Source organism: Mesoplodon mirus, assembly GCF_964341445.2.
Source record: "Mesoplodon mirus genome assembly, chromosome: 7".
Classification (NCBI taxonomy): domain Eukaryota; kingdom Metazoa; phylum Chordata; class Mammalia; order Artiodactyla; family Ziphiidae; genus Mesoplodon; species Mesoplodon mirus.
Window position 1 is genome coordinate 114,475,884 of NC_138983.1, and position 15,959 is coordinate 114,491,842.

The 15,959-nt window shown below is 34.8% G+C and overlaps 1 protein-coding gene across 3 annotated transcripts in view; it reads left to right on the top strand.

The window, feature by feature from the left end:
• The window catches only part of GRIA4 (glutamate ionotropic receptor AMPA type subunit 4), a gene marked incomplete at its 3' end in the record, with an annotated part of 526,629 nt that overhangs the window by 173,850 nt on the left and 336,820 nt on the right, over positions 1-15,959 (top strand). For all 3 annotated transcript variants that reach the window (XM_082627369.1, XM_082627368.1, XM_082627370.1), the window contains exon 3: positions 8,797-9,036. In XM_082627369.1, the coding sequence (XP_082483495.1) occupies positions 8,797-9,036 (240 nt within the window). The remainder of the gene's footprint in view (positions 1-8,796; positions 9,037-15,959) is intronic.

Sequence of the window (15,959 nt, forward strand, 5' to 3'; positions counted from 1 at the left end):
TAAAATACTTAATAATAAACTTAACCAAGAAAGTGAAATATCTGTACACCAAAAACTGTAAGATATTGATGAAAGAAATAAATGGAAAGATATATCATGCTTAGGGATTGGAAGAATTAGTATTGTTAAAATGTCCCTCCACCAAGGAAGTCTACAGATTTAATGCAATCTCTAGCAAAATACCTATGACATTTTTCACAGAACTAAAACAAATAATCCTAAAAATTTGTATGGAACCACAAAAGACCTCCCAAACCAAAACAATCTTGAGAAAAAAAAACCAAAGCTGGAGAAACCACACTTCCTGATTTCAAACTACATTACAAAGTATTGTAATTAAAACAGTATGATACTGGCATAAAAACAGACACATACAACAATGGAACAGAATAAAGAGCCCAGAAATAAACCCATATACTTAGGGTCAACTAATATTTGTCAAAGGAGCCAGGAATACTCAATGAAGAAAAATAGTCTCAATAAATGGTTTTGGAAAAACTGAATACTCACATGCAAAAGAATGAAATTGGACCCCAATCTTATGCCACTCACAAAAATTAATTCAAAATGGATAAAAGACTTAAACTTATCATAGCAATGACTTTTTGGGATATGGCACAAAAACCACAGGCAACGAATGCAAAAATAAACATCAAACTAAAAAGTTTCTGCACAACAAAAGAAACAATCAACAATATGAAAACACAGCCTACATAATGGGAGAAAATATTTGCAAATAATATATCTGATAAGGAGTTAATATTCAAAATATATAAGGAACTCATACAATTTAATAACAATAATAACAATCTGATTTAAAAAGGAGTAAAAGACCTGAATTGACATTTCTTCAAAGAAGACCAACAAATACATGAAAAGATGCTCAACATCAGAGAAATCAATCAATCTGGGAAATGCAAATCAAAAGGACAATGAGATATCGCTTCACACCTGTTAGAATGGCTATTATCAAAAAGACAAGTGTTAACAATTGTGCAAGGATGTGGAGAAAAGGGAATCTTCATAAACTGTGGGGGGAGAGGGATATAAATTGGTATAGCCACTATGAAAAACAGTATAGAGTTTCCTCAAAAAAATTAAAAAACAGGACTACCATATGATCCAGCAATGCCACTTTGGGTATATAACCAAAGGAAATGAAATCACCACCTCAAAGAGATATCTGTATACCCATGTACATTTCAGCATCATTATACATCATTATTATATATTAATATACAGTAGCCAATGCATGGAAACAACCTAAGTATTCACTGATGGATGAATGAAGGAAGGAAAGATATAAATAAAATATATATATTTTATAAAAATTTTATGAATTTATATGAAGTACAATATTTTTCATCACCAAACTGAAAGCCAGTATCTTAGATTTGAGTTCTAGATCTCTTTACAATTTTTTTCAGGAAAGTAAAATAAAAATTAATTGAACCAGATTATCTACTACATAAAGATTGAGAGTGAGTCCTCAACTTGCATGAAAATCAAAGGAACAAGAAAATATGAAATAAGAAAAGCACTCAATAACTCCAGGTTATATGCCAAATGTATAGTACTTACATAAATATCTCCAAACTTTGGTGGAACATTCATGAGGTTAAGGTCCAATTCAGCAACTTGATTTATTTGGTCCCTTAAATCATAGAACTGAATTGAGTTTAGGCCCAAGATATTCATACGTTAAATTATGATGTTTCTCATAAGTTGCAGGAAAGTTATAGCCAGTCACACTGTCAGAACAAGCTTTCCAGGTTGGTCAATCTACTCAGGTAATCAAATTCTAGTTTCTGGTAAGCATAGAATTAGCATTGGATGTTTTTTCTTGATAGTATTTCTTTATTAAATATTCATGAAAATAACTGGTATTTATTATAAGACTCTGAATACTTGGTTGTGGATCAATTGTGGTATTTTAGCCTCTAATCATTTCACTCTTTTGTTAAATAATAAAAATACTAAACTTTATACATGCATGTAGAAAATTTGTGTTCATAAAATCTGCCACTTACTAATTGCCTTGTATATCCTCATAGGATAGCAGTTTTAGATACATTACCCCATATAATCCTTGGCATATTATATATTCATAGTTGAGACAAGCAATTTTAATGAATTTAGCCAAGGTTACCTGGCCAATAAGCAAAATCACAATGATTTGAATTTACTTATAAAGTTTGCAGTCTTCCCCTTATATCTTTTTTTTTAACATCTTTATTGAAGTATAATTGCTTTACAATGGTGTGTTAGTTTCTGCTGTATAACAAAGTGACTCAGCTATACATATACATATATCTCCATATCTCCTCCCTTTTGCGTCTACCTCCCACCCGCCCTATCCCATCCCTCTAGGTGGTCACAAAGCACCGAGCTGATCTCCCTGTGTTATGCGGCTGTTTCCCACTAGCTATCTATTTTACTTTTGGGAGTGCATATATGTCCATGCCACTCTCTCACTTCGTCCCAGCTTACCCTTCCCACTCCACATGTGTTCAAGTCCTTCTCTATGTCTACATCTTTATTCCTGTCCTGCCCCTAGGTTCTTCAGAAACTTTTTTTTTTTTTTTAGATTCCATATATATGTGTTAGCATATGGTATTTGTTTTTCTCTTTCGGACTTACTTCACTCTATATGACACTCTCTAGGTCCATCCAACTCACTACAAAAAAACTCAATTTCATTTCTTTTTATGGTTGAGTAATATTCCATTTTATATATGTGCCACATCTTTTTTATCCACTCATTAGTCGATGGACACATAGGTTGCTTCCTTTTCCTGGTTATTGTAAATAGTGCCTCAATGAACATTGTGGTACATGACTCTTTTTGAATTATGGTTTTCTCAGGATATATGCCCAGTAGTGGGATTGCTGAGTCATATGGTAATTCTACTTTTAGTATTCCAAGGAACCTCCATACTGTTCTCCATAGTGGCTGTATCAATTTACATTCCCACCAACACTGCAAGAGGTTTCCCTTTTCTCCACACCCTCTCCAGCATTTATTGTTTGTAGATTTTTGATCATGGCCATTCTGACTGGTGTGAGGTGATACCTCATTATAATTTAGATTTGCATTTCTCTAATGATTAGTGATGTTGAGCATCCATTCATGTGTTTGTTGGCAATCTGTATATCTTCTTTGGAGAAATGTATATTTAGGTCTTCTGCCCATTTTTGGATTGGGTTGTTTGTTTTTTTGATATTGAACTGCATGTATATTTTGAGCTGCTTGTATATTTTGGAGATTAATCCTTTGTCAGTTGCTTCATTTGCAAATATTTCTCCCATTCTGAGGGTTGTCTTTTCATCTTGTTTATGTTTTCCTTCACTGTGCAAAAGCTTTTTAAGTTTCATTAGGTACCATTTGTTTATTTTTATTTTTATTTCCATTTGTGTAGGAGGTGGGTCAAAAAGGATCTTGCTGTGATGTATGTCACATAGTGTTCTGCCTATGTTTTCCTCTAAGAGTTTTATAGTGCCTGGCCTTACATTTAGGTCTTTAATCCATTTTGAGTTTATTTCTGTGTATGGTGTTAGGGAGTGTTCTAATTTCATTCTTTTACATGTAGCTGTCCAGTTTTCCCAACACCACTTATTGAAGAGGCTGTCTTTTCTCCATTGTATATTCTTGCCTCCTTTATCAAAGATAAGGTGACTATATGTGTGTGGGTTGATCTCTGGGCTTCCTATCCTGTTCCATTGATCTGTATTTCTGTTTTTGTGCCAGTAGCATACTGTCTTGATTACTGTAGCTTTGTAGTATATTTTGAAGTCAGGGAGCCTGATGGCTCCAGCTCCGTTTTTCTTCTCAAGATTTCTTTGGCTATTTGTGGTCTTTTGTGTTTCCATACAAATTGTGAAATTTTTTGTTCCAGTTCTGTGAAAAATGCCAGTGGTACTTCGATAGGGATTGCATTGAATCAGTAGATTGTTTTGGGTAGTATAGTCATTTTCACATTGTTGCTTCTTCCAATCCAAGAACATGGTATATCTCTCCATCTGTTTGTATCATCTTTAATTTCTGTCATCACAGTCTTATTGTTTTCTTCATACAGGTCTTTTGTCTCCTTAGGCAGGTTTATTCTTAGATATTTTATTCTTTTTTTTGCAATGGTAAATGGGAGTGTCTCCTTAATTTCTATTTCACATTTTTCATCATTAATGTATAGGAATGCCAGATATTTCTGTGCATTAATTTTGTATCCTTCTACATAACCAAATTCATTGATTAGCTCTAGTAGTTTTCTGATATCATCTTTAGGATTCTCTATGTATAGTATCAGGTCATCTGCAAACAGTGACAGTTTTACTTCTTCCCTTCATATTTGGATTCCTTTTATTTCTTTTTCTTCTCTGATTGCTGTGACTAAAGTTTCCAAGACTATGTTGAATAATAGTGGTGAGAGTGGGCAACCTTGTCTTGTTCCTGACGTTAGTGGAAATGGCTTCAGTTTTTCACCATTGAGGATGATGTTGGCTGTGGGTTTGTCATATATGCCCTTTATTATGTTAAGTTCCCTGTATGCCTACCTTCCAGAGAGTTTCTATCATAAATGGGTGTTGAAATTTGTCAACTGCTTTTTCTGCATCTAATGAGATTATCATATGGTTTTTATCCTTCAATATGTTAATATAGTATATCACATGGATTGGTTTGTGTATACTGAAGAATCCTTATATTCCTGGGATAAATCCCACTTCATCATGGTGTATGATCCTTTTAATGTGCTGTTGGATTTGGTTTGCTAGTATTTTGTTGAGAATTATTGCATCTTTATTCATCAGTGATATTGGCCTATAGTTTTCTCTTTTTGTGGTATATTTATCTGGTTTTGGTATCAGGGTGGTGGTGGCCTTGTATAATGAGTTTGGATGTGTTCCTCCTTCTGCTATATTTTGGAACAGTTTAAGAAGGATAGGTGTTAGCTCTTCTCTAAATGTTTGATAGAATTCACCTCTGAAGCCATCTGTTCCTGGACTTTTGTTTGTTGGAAAAATTTTAATCACAGTTTCAATTTCAGTGATTGTGATTGGTCTGTTCATATTTTCTATTTCTTCCTGGTTCAGTCTCAGAAGGTTGTGCTTTTGTAATAATTTGTCCACTTCTTCCAGGTTGTCTATATTTTGGCCTATTGTTGCTTGTAGTAATCTCTCATGATACTTTGTATTCCTGCAGTGTCAGTTGCTACTTCTCCTTTTTCATTTCTAATTCTATTCATTTGAGTCTTTTCCCTTTTTTCTTGATGAGTCTGGCTAATGGTTTATCAATTTTGTTTATCTTCTCAAAGGAACAGCTTTTAGTTTTATTGATCTTTGCTATCATTTCCTTCATTTCTTTTTCATTTATTTCTGATCAGTTCTTTATGATTTCTTTCCTTCTGTTAACTTTGGGGTTTTTTTTGTTCTTCTTTCTTTAATTGCTTTAGATGTAAGGTTAGGTTGTTTATTTGAGATGCTTTTGTTTCTTGAGATAGGACTGTACTGCTGTAAACTTCACTCTTAGAACTGCTTTTACTGCACCACATAGGTTTTGGGTCATCGTGTTTTCATTGTCATTTGTTTCCAGGTGCTTTTTTAAAAATTTCCTCTTCGATTTCTTCAGTGATTTCTTGGTTATTTAGTAGTGTATTATTTAGCCTCCATGTGCTTGTATTTCTTACAGATATTTTCCTGTAATTAATATCAAGCTTCATAATGTGGTGGTCTGAAAAGATATTTGATATGATTTCAATTTTCTTAAATTTACCAAGGCTTGATTTGTGAACCAAGATATGATCTATCCTGGAGAATGTTCCATGATCACTTGAGAAGAAAGTGTACTCTGTTGTTTTTGGATGGAATGTCCTATAAATACCAATTAAGTCCATCTTGTTTAATGTATCATTTAAAGCTTGTGTTTCCTTATTTATTTTCATTTTGGATGATCTGTCCATTGCTGAAAGTGGGATGTGAATGTTCCCTACTATGACTCTGTTACTGTCAATTTCCCCTTTTTTGGCAGTTAGCATTTGCCTTATATATAGAGGTGCTCCTATATTGAGTGCATTAATATTTATAATTGTTATATCTTCTTCTTGGATTCATCCCCTGATCATTATTTAGTGTCCTTCTTTGTCTCTTATAACATTCTTTATATTAAATTCTATTTTGTCTGATATGAGAATTGCTACTCCAGCTTTCTTTTGATTTCCATTTGCATGAGATATATTTTTCCATGCCCTCACTTTCAGTCTGTATGTTTCCCTAGGTATGATATGGGTCTCTTGTAGACAGCATATATACAGGTCTTGTTTTTGTATCCATTCAGCCAGTCTATGTCTTTTGGTTGGAACATTTAATCTATTTACATTTAAGGTAATTGTCAATATGTATGTTCCTATTACCATTTTCTTAATTGTTTTGGGTTTGTTATTGCAGGTCCCCTCCTTCTCTTGTGTTTCCTGTCTAGAGAAGTTCCTTTACCATTTGTTGTAAAGCAGGTTTGATGGTGCTGAATCCTCTTAGCTTTTGCTTTTCTGTAAAGTTTTTAATTTCTTCATTGAACCTGAATGAGATCCTTGCTGGGTAGAGTAATCTTAATTGTAGGTTTTTCCCTTTTATCACTTTAAATATGTGCTGCCACACCCTTCTGGCTTGCAGAATTTCTTCTGAGAATTCTGCTGTTAACCTTATAGGGATTCCCTTGTGTGTTATTTGTTGCTTTTCCCTTGCTGTTTTTAATATTTTTTTCTTTCAATTTAATTTTTGATAGTTTAATATGTGTCTTGCCATGTTTCTCCATGGATTTATCCTGTATGGGACTCTCTGTGCTTCCTGGACTTGACTGACTATTTCCTTTCCCATATTAGGGAATTTTTCAACTATAATCTCTTCAAATATTTTCTTACTCATTTTCTTTTTCTCTTCTTCTTCTGGGACCCCTATAGTTCAAATGTTGGTGTGTTTAATGTTGTCTCAGAGGTCTCTGAGACTGTTCTCAAGTCTTTTCCCTCTTTTTTCTTTATTGTGCTCTGTTGTAGTTATTTCCACTATTTTATCTTACAGGTCACTTATCCATTCTTCTATCTCAGTTATTCTGCTATTAATTCCTTCTAGAGTATTTTTAATTTCATTTATTGTGTTGTTCATCATTTTTTGTTTGCTCTTTAGTTCTTCTAGGTCTTTGTTAAACATTTCTTGTATTTTCTTCCTTCTATATCCAATATTTTGGATCATCTTTACTATCATTATTCTGAATTCTTTTTCAGGTAGACTGCCTATTTCCTTCTCCTTTGTTTGGTCTGGTGGGTTTTTACCTTGCTCCTTCATCTGCTGTGTATTTCTCTGTCTTCTCATTTTGCTTAACTTACTGCATTTGTGGTTTCCTTTTCGCAGGCTGCAGGTTCATAGTTCTCATTGTTTTTGGTGTCTGCCCCCAGTGGCTAAGGTTGGTTCAGTGGGTTGTGTAGGCTCCTGGTAGAGGGGACTGGTTCCTGTGTTCTGGTGGATAAGGCTGGATCTTGTCTTCTGGTGGGCAGGACCATGTCCAGTGCTATCCTTTGGGGTGTCTGTGAATTTATTATGATTTTAGGCAGCCTCTCTGTTAATGGGTGGGGTTGTGTTCCTGTCTTGCTATTTGTTTGGCATGGCTTGTCCAGCCATGTAGCTTGCTGGTCGTTGAGTGGAGCTGGGTCTTAGTGTTGATATGGAGATCTCTGGGAGTGTTTTCACCATTTAATATTATGTGGGGCCTGGAGGTCTCTGATGAACCAATGTTTTGAACTTGGCTTTCCCACCTAAGGGGCTCAGGCCTAACACCCGGCCGAAGCAAAAAGACTTTGTCAGCCACATGGCTACTAGTGATCTAGTTTCTCCTGCAGATGGGGGGTGACTGTGCCTCACTGCAGGGAAACAGACACTGGCAGCAGAAGTTTTGGGAAGTACTACTTAGCGTGAGCCCTCCCAGTGTCTGCAATTAGCCCCACCAAAGAGCCGGGTAAGCTCCCCCTATATCTCAATGTCAATTCTATCTTAGTCTTTTTTTTATGAATGTAAACTCTGGTCCCTTAATTGGGCTTTAGTTTTTCCAGAACATGTGTGTATCTCTTACAGCATATCATCTAAAGAAAACCAGTAGCAATTTATTTTCTGTTAATTGTTACCCTCTTCTTATTTAATTAAATTTCTTAGAGTCTATCTCCAGTTTTAAGAGGCACAATAAAAAAGAACAAAAGAAATACCTCCAGATTTTATTAATTTATCTTATTTAATTATGCTTCATAATTTCCTAAAACTCAGATATAGAATATAGATATAAATGTTATCAGGATAGTTATTTTTTTTCAAGAGACTATAACTGCTTTAACAAAGAAAAATCTAATTTCTTTGTTTCACAGGGAACTACTCCTAAGATAAATGCCTCTAGATTGTCCAACACCCTAGGCTTCTTATTGTCACACTTAAAAGTCTGTAGCATAGGATTTGTCACATTATCATGGAGTGTTATATATTACTTCATTTTAGTCAAATTTTTCTTAATTCAAATTGGCTTCTTGAGAAAACCCCTTGTTATCTCATCTACTACAGGGCTTTGAGTACAAGCTTAACATTTCACTAATTGATTATACAAATCATTGCACACTTCACTTTTACTCTTTCCTTATATTATATTCCTGACATATCAATGACTCAGAGATTTTGTTTGTTTCATAAACTGTAGATGTGGAGTCAACAATTTTAGAGTGTGCTAATAGTTTACGTTTTTCTTTTTTTTGTTGTTTGTTTCTTTTATTTCAGTCTGTTCCCAGTATTCTAGAGGAGTATTTGCCATTTTTGGACTCTATGATAAGAGGTCAGTACATACCTTGACCTCATTCTGCAGCGCCTTACACATCTCCCTCATCACACCAAGTTTCCCTACTGAGGGAGAGAGCCAGTTTGTGCTGCAGCTAAGGCCTTCCTTACGAGGAGCACTCTTGAGTCTGCTGGATCACTATGAATGGAACTGTTTTGTCTTCCTGTATGACACAGACAGGGGTAAGTGGCAATTCCACATCTACATAAGTAAAACTCTAATTTTCTATCTGAAATGACTTTGTATCAATTGTGTGAGCAACATATTTTGATCCCTAATGTGGCTAAAATCAGAAAATGGTCAATGTGCATTCTCAGTATTTTTATGTTGACTCTGGGGAAAAATTTTTAATTAAATGAGCCTCAAATTCACAAGGTTACTTGAGTAAACCATGCTCTTTAATTGAAATTAAAATAGATATATATATTTTTTAATTTCCATGATGATATTTCAGGCACAGTCATAAAATATGTATGTCCTTTACCTCAAATGCAAATTATTTCGTGATTTGGAAGATTTTTAAATAGTATCAGGTTGAAGCATAGCATTGAGTTTGAAATATAAAATGTTAAATGAGTAATTGAAGGGTCATGATAATGAGAATAAAGATTTGGTGGTAAGGCTTCTGCTTGCTGGCAACCTTTCACTTTATCTTTACCTATCAGTCTGTAAAGATTAATAAGTGGTATGATCCATGTGTTGTAGAAACAAGGTCGATAACTAACACTAAATTATTGTCAATCCATAAAATTCTGTACAATGATGATATACTTTGACATTTGGTTGGAGACATAACTTAAGGAATTCCAATTTTTGTTCATTTCTGCTTTTTATTTAGTGACCAGAATCATAGCAACATATTATGTTTCAAAATAAACATCAGGGAATCACCTGTGGGGTTTTGTTTTCAGTTCTTTTTCCATAAAGTGTAAGATTTAGGAGCAGACAAGAAGTTATAGTAAAAGTTCAAACAGGCAACATTTCAAGAACATGCTTTAATAAAAGTCTACCTGTGAACTGAGTAAAACAATAAATATAAAACAATAAACAAAATAAATCATTTGAAGATATAATTATCTTCAAAATCCAAATATTCAGAATCCTATATTGAGACAAAAACTTATTAAATGAATTCATATTTCTCATTTATATTTACATATTTAATTAGATGGAAATGTAAGTCATATAAGATTTCACACCAATGATAGTCCTTTGCTTATATTGGCATTCTTGGTAAATTTACATTTGGAAACAAGCTCAGAAAATTTAATATCATCAGGGTATTTTCTTCATGGTTGTAGCATACTCTAATTCTCATTTTGAAATTTGGGAGTCTATCTATATCTCATGGTATCATTTTCCAATAGCTAAGAATGCAAAGCATCCTAGAGAATGTATTATAGATTAGAGAAATTATCACCCTGTTCACTTCAAACTTTTGGAAATATTCTTAAGCAAGAGGACACTGAGAATTGAATCATAATGCAAATTAAAACAACAATGAGATACTACTACATGTCTATTAGAATGGAAAACATTTAGATCAATGACAACATCAAATGGTGGTTAGGAAGTGGAGTAACAGGAACTTTCATTCATTGTTTGGGGGGAATGTAAAATGGTACAGCCACTTTGTAAGACAATTTGGCAGTTTCTTACAAAACTAGATTTACTCTTACTATATGATCCAGCAATCATGTTCCTTGGTGTTTATACCCAAACCACACAGAAACCTTCACAAAGATGTTTATAACAACTTTATTCATAATAGCCGAAACTTAGAAGCAACCAAGATGTCCTTCAGTAGGTGAAGGGATGATTAAACAGTGATACATTTAGACAATTCAGGACTGAAAAGAAATGAGTTATCAAGACATAAAAAGACATGGAGGAAACTTAAATGCATATAACTAAGTGAAAGAAGTCATTCTGAAAAGGATACATATTGTATTATTCCAACCATATGACATTCTGGAAAAGGACAAACTATGATATAGTAAAAAGATCAGTGGTTTCCAGGAGTGAAGGGGAAAAAGGGATCAGTAGGTGGAGCACAGAGGATTTTTAGGGCAGTGAAACAGTTCTGTGTGATATTATAATGGTGGATGCATGTCACTATACATTTTTCCAAACCCATAGAATGTATAAAACAAAGGATGAACCCTAGTGTAAACTAGGACTTTGGGTAATAATGTACCAATGTAGGTTCATCAATTATAAAATCTGAGTGTCAAGTGAAAAATATTCCACTTCAATAAAATTGATTTTAAGTGCTTAAAAAATTGAATCATAATGTCAAGGAATATATACTGGAATATGGATGAGATGGTTCTCCCTGTGGCTTGTTATGACACAGCTCAGTTTGTCACTTTGGGCAGAATATCTTTATCTTATGGCATCTTGGTCTTATTGAAATACCAGTGGGACCTGTCTCACTTCTTTCCTCTGCCCTTGTGCAAACCAATCTCTGGCAAGGAGAGGATTCTAGGCATTCATGCATCAGCCTCCCCACCAAACAGGGATTAAAATTAATGCTTTGCTTTTGCACCAGTTTGTACTTTTTAGGATCCCCACTCCTGCATAACAAGTCAGATGATCCAAACTTAGGCCACCTCCCATTACTTTTTATCATGGGATCTCTCTAGTATAAGCAGATAATACTTGGTTATTTAACAATTCTTTCTCCTGGTTAAATTTCTGCCATCAAAGGCTTAAACCCGTCATGGTACCAGCACTATTTCTTCTAATAAGGCATTCTGTAACTTTAATCTACCTATTAACTTGCTGCACAAAAAGCCGACTTTTTCCTGTCATCACCCTAGAATTTAACTGGTTACTTTTAAACAGTTGATATAAATCACTCTCTAGTATTTCTTAATTCTCTCCAATACTTACTTTGGGATGAATAGCTAGTCCTTTGAATTGCCTTCTATTATAGTAATTCAACCCAACTTCAAAGTATACACCTTTAGGGACTTCCCTGGTGGTCCAGTGATAAAGAATCCACCTTCCAATGCAGGGGAAGCGGGTTGATCCCTGGTCAGGGAACTAAGATCCCACCTGCTGTGGGGCAACTAAGCCCACGTGCCACAACTACTGAGCTCCCATACTTCAACTAGAGAGCCCACATGCTGCAAACTACAGAGCCCATGCTCTCTGGATCCCATACGCCAAAACTAGAGAAGAGAAAACCCACATGCCACAACTAGAGAGAAGCCCACACGCCACAGTGAAGAGCCCATGTTACAAAAAAGATCGTGCCTGCCTCAACAAAGATCCTGTATGCCATAGCTAAGACCCAATGCTGACAAATAAATAATTTTTTAAAAAATCACAAAGTATACACCTTTATTCCAAGTGGTAATTGAATGAATGAAAAATAACATGTCAGGAAAATGGCCATTTCTTATGTTCAGATGGCTCACTCTGCCATGATACTACCATTTTTCTCAATATTCTGGGTCTTACTTAAGTACTTGCAAAGGATGAGAATAATTTTCCCCCTTTGAAATTATTGTGCTCATTTTATGAATTTAGGATCACAAGCCCAATTTACCTCCTCTTAGATACAGTGTTTAAAATTATGTGTCACTACCACCAACTGAGGTGTGAACCTCAGTTATGAAAGTATGATTAACTTCTGTCATAAATATAGTTTTCTAAGAGTCATCCATATTTTCACATAATGAATAATTAAAAGATCAACATTAAAGATCAGAGTTTTTAAATATAATGCACAAAATGAAGTGTAAAGAAATAAGATAGTATGGTACATTTTAGTACTTTTCTCTAATCCTCTACTGTGATAATGAACTGCTCATCTAAACATTTTTCCTGTTCTAAGTAGCTGCCTCAATATGACCCTGAATTTCTCTATGAACATGAGTGGAACCTGACTTTCTGATGCCTCATAAATTCTTACTTTGGAATAAGTTATTTCATTGATCCACTCAATTATTTCTGAAATTGTAATCACTATAGTGATACAGTGATATCTTAAGATACAAGAGCTTCACTCTATTAAAACTTTAAGTAGTGCTTTTAAATGTTGAATTGCAATCAATAAAAGAAATCATACTTTATTTCATCTGATATAAAACCTGTGTTCTAGTCCTGGTCTGCTGTTGATGAGCTGTGTGAGCCTGTCTATATTTTTGTCCACACCTGAAGAAAGGAAGGAAGGAAGGAAGGGAGGGAGGGAGGGAGGGTGGAAGGGAGGAAGAGAGGGAGAGAGGGAGGGGGAGAGAGAGAGAAAGAAAGAAAGAAAGAAAGAAAGAAAGAAAGAAAGAAAGAAAGAAAGAAAGAAAGAAAGAAAGAAAGAAAAGAAAGATAGAAAGAAAGAAAGAAAAGAAAGATAGAAAGAAAGAAAGGAAGGAAGGAAGGAAGGAAGAAAAAGAAAGAGAAAGAAAGAAAGAAAGGAAGGAAGAAAGAAAAAAAGAAAGAGGGGACACGGGGGCAGGAGGAAGGAAAGTTGAACTGCACTTTCTTTAAGGTTCATTCAAACTATCTTTAAGGTTTCTTGATTTTTTTTATTTATTTATGTTAACATAAAAAGTTTTAATTGTCATTTTTAAATGAATCAAGAATAAATATTTTTAATTTCTCTGTATTAATTATTTATACCATAAATATTCATAGATATGAGCCACCTAAAAAAAGGAACTCTCTCTTGGGTCCTCAGTAATTTTCTGAGTGTAAAGGCATCCTAAGATTAAAAAAAGAAGGTTAAGAAACATCGGTCTATAGAATTTGTCCTTTTTTCTTTTTTCTTTCCTGTGAAAAGGTGTTTTATTTGGAGCCTAATTTATCTAACTTTTTTTTTCAACTTTATTGGAGTATAATTGCTTCACAATGGTGTGTTAGTTTCTGCTTTATAAAAAAATGAATCAGTTATACATATACATCTGTTCCCATATCCATTCCCTCTTGCATCTCCCTCCCTCCCACCCTCCCTATCCCACCTCTCCAGGCGGTCACAAAGCACCTATCTGATCTACCTGTGCTATGTGGCTCCTTCCCACTAGCTATCTACCTTATGTTTGATAGTGTCTATATGTCCATGCCTCTCTCTCACTTTGTCACATCTTACCTTTCCCCCTCCTCATAGCCTCAAGTCCATTCTCAAGTAGGTCTGTGTCTTTATTTCTGTTTTACCCCTAGGTTCTTCATGACTTCTTTTTTTTCTTAAATTCCATATATATGTGTTAGCATACGGTATTTGTCTTTCTCTCTCTGACTTACTTCACTCTGTATGACAGACTCTAGGTCTATCCACCTCATTACAAATAGCTCAGTTTCATTTCTTTTTATGGCTGAGTAATATTCCATTGTATATATGTGCCACATCTTCTTCATCCATTCATCTGATGATGGACACTTAGGTTGTTTCCATCTCTGGGCTATTGTAAATAGAGCTGCAATGAACATTCTGGTACATGACTTTTTTTGAATTATGGTTTTCTCAGGGTATATGCCCAGTAGTGGGATTGCTGGGTCATATGGTAGTTCTATTTGTAGTTTTTTAAGGAACTTCCATACTGTTCTCCATAGTATCTGTACCAATTCACATTTCCACCAGCAGTGCAAGAGTGTTCCCTTTTCTCCACACCCTCTCCAGCATTTATTATTTCTAGATTTTTTGATGATGGTCATTCTGACTGGTGTGAGATGATATCTCATTGTAGTCTTGATTTGCATTTCTCTAATGATTAATGATGTTGAGCATTCTTTCATGTGTTTGTTAGCAGTCAGTATATCTTCTTTGGAGAAATGTCTGTTTAGGTCTTCTGCCCATTTTTGGATTGAGTTGTTTGTTTGTTGTTGTTTTTTTTGATATTGAGCTGCATGAGCTGCTTATAAATTTTGGAGATTTGTCCTTTGTCAGTTGCTTAATTTGAAAATGTTTTCTCCCATTCTGCGGGTTGTCCTTTGGTCTTTTTATGGTTTCCTTTGTTATGCAAAACCTTTGAAGTTTCATTAGGTCCCATTTGTTTATTTTTGTTTTTATTTCCATTTCTCTACAAGGTGGGTCAAAAAGGATCTTGCTGTGATTTATGTCATAGAGTGTTCTGCCTATGTTTTCCTAAGACTTTGATAGTTTCTGGCCTTACATTTAGGTCTTTAATCCATTTTGAGCTTACTTTTGTGTACAGTGTTAGGGCGTGATCTAATCTCATACTTTGACATGTACCAGTCCAGTTTTCCCAGCATCACTTATTGAAGAGGCTGTCCTTTCTCCACTGTACATTCCTGCCTCCTTTATCAAAGATAAGGTGACCATATGTGCGTGGGTTTATCTCTGGGCTTTCTATCCTGTTCCATTGATCTATATTTCTGTTTTTGTGCCAGTACCACACTGTCTTGATTACTGTAACTTTGTAGTATAGTCTGAAGTCAGGGAGCCTGATTCTTTCAACTCCATTTTTCATTCTCAAGGTTGCTTTGGCTATTCAGGGTCTTTTGTGTTCCCATACAAATTGTGAATTTTTTTGTTCTAGTTCTGTTAAAAATGCCAGTGGTAGTTTGATAGGGATTGCATTGAATCTGTAGATTGCTTTGGGTAGTAGAGTCATTTTCACAATGTTAATTCTTCCAATCCAAGAACATGGTATATCTCTCCATCTATTTGTATCATCTTTAATTTCTTTCAACTGTGTCTTATAATTTTCTGCATACAGATCTTTTGTCTCCTGAGGTAGGTTTATGCCTAGATATTTTATTCTTTTTGTTGCAATGGTAAATGGGAGTGTTTTCTTGATTTCACTTTAGATTTTTCATCATTAATGTATAAGAATGGCAGAGATTTCTGTGCATTAGTTTTGTATCCTGCTACTTCACCAAATTCATTGAGTAACTCTAGTAGTTTTCTGGTAGCATCTTAAGGATTCTCTATGTATAGTATCATGTCATCTGCAAACAGCGACAGTTTTACTTCTTCTTTTCTGATTTGGATTCCTTTAATTTTCTTTTCTTCTCTGATTGCTGTGGCTAAAACGTCCAAAACTATGTTGCATAAGAGTGGTGCGAGTGGGCAACCTTGTCTTGTTCCTGATCTTAGTGGAAATGCTTTCAGTTTTTCACCATTGAGGACGATGTTGGCTGTGGG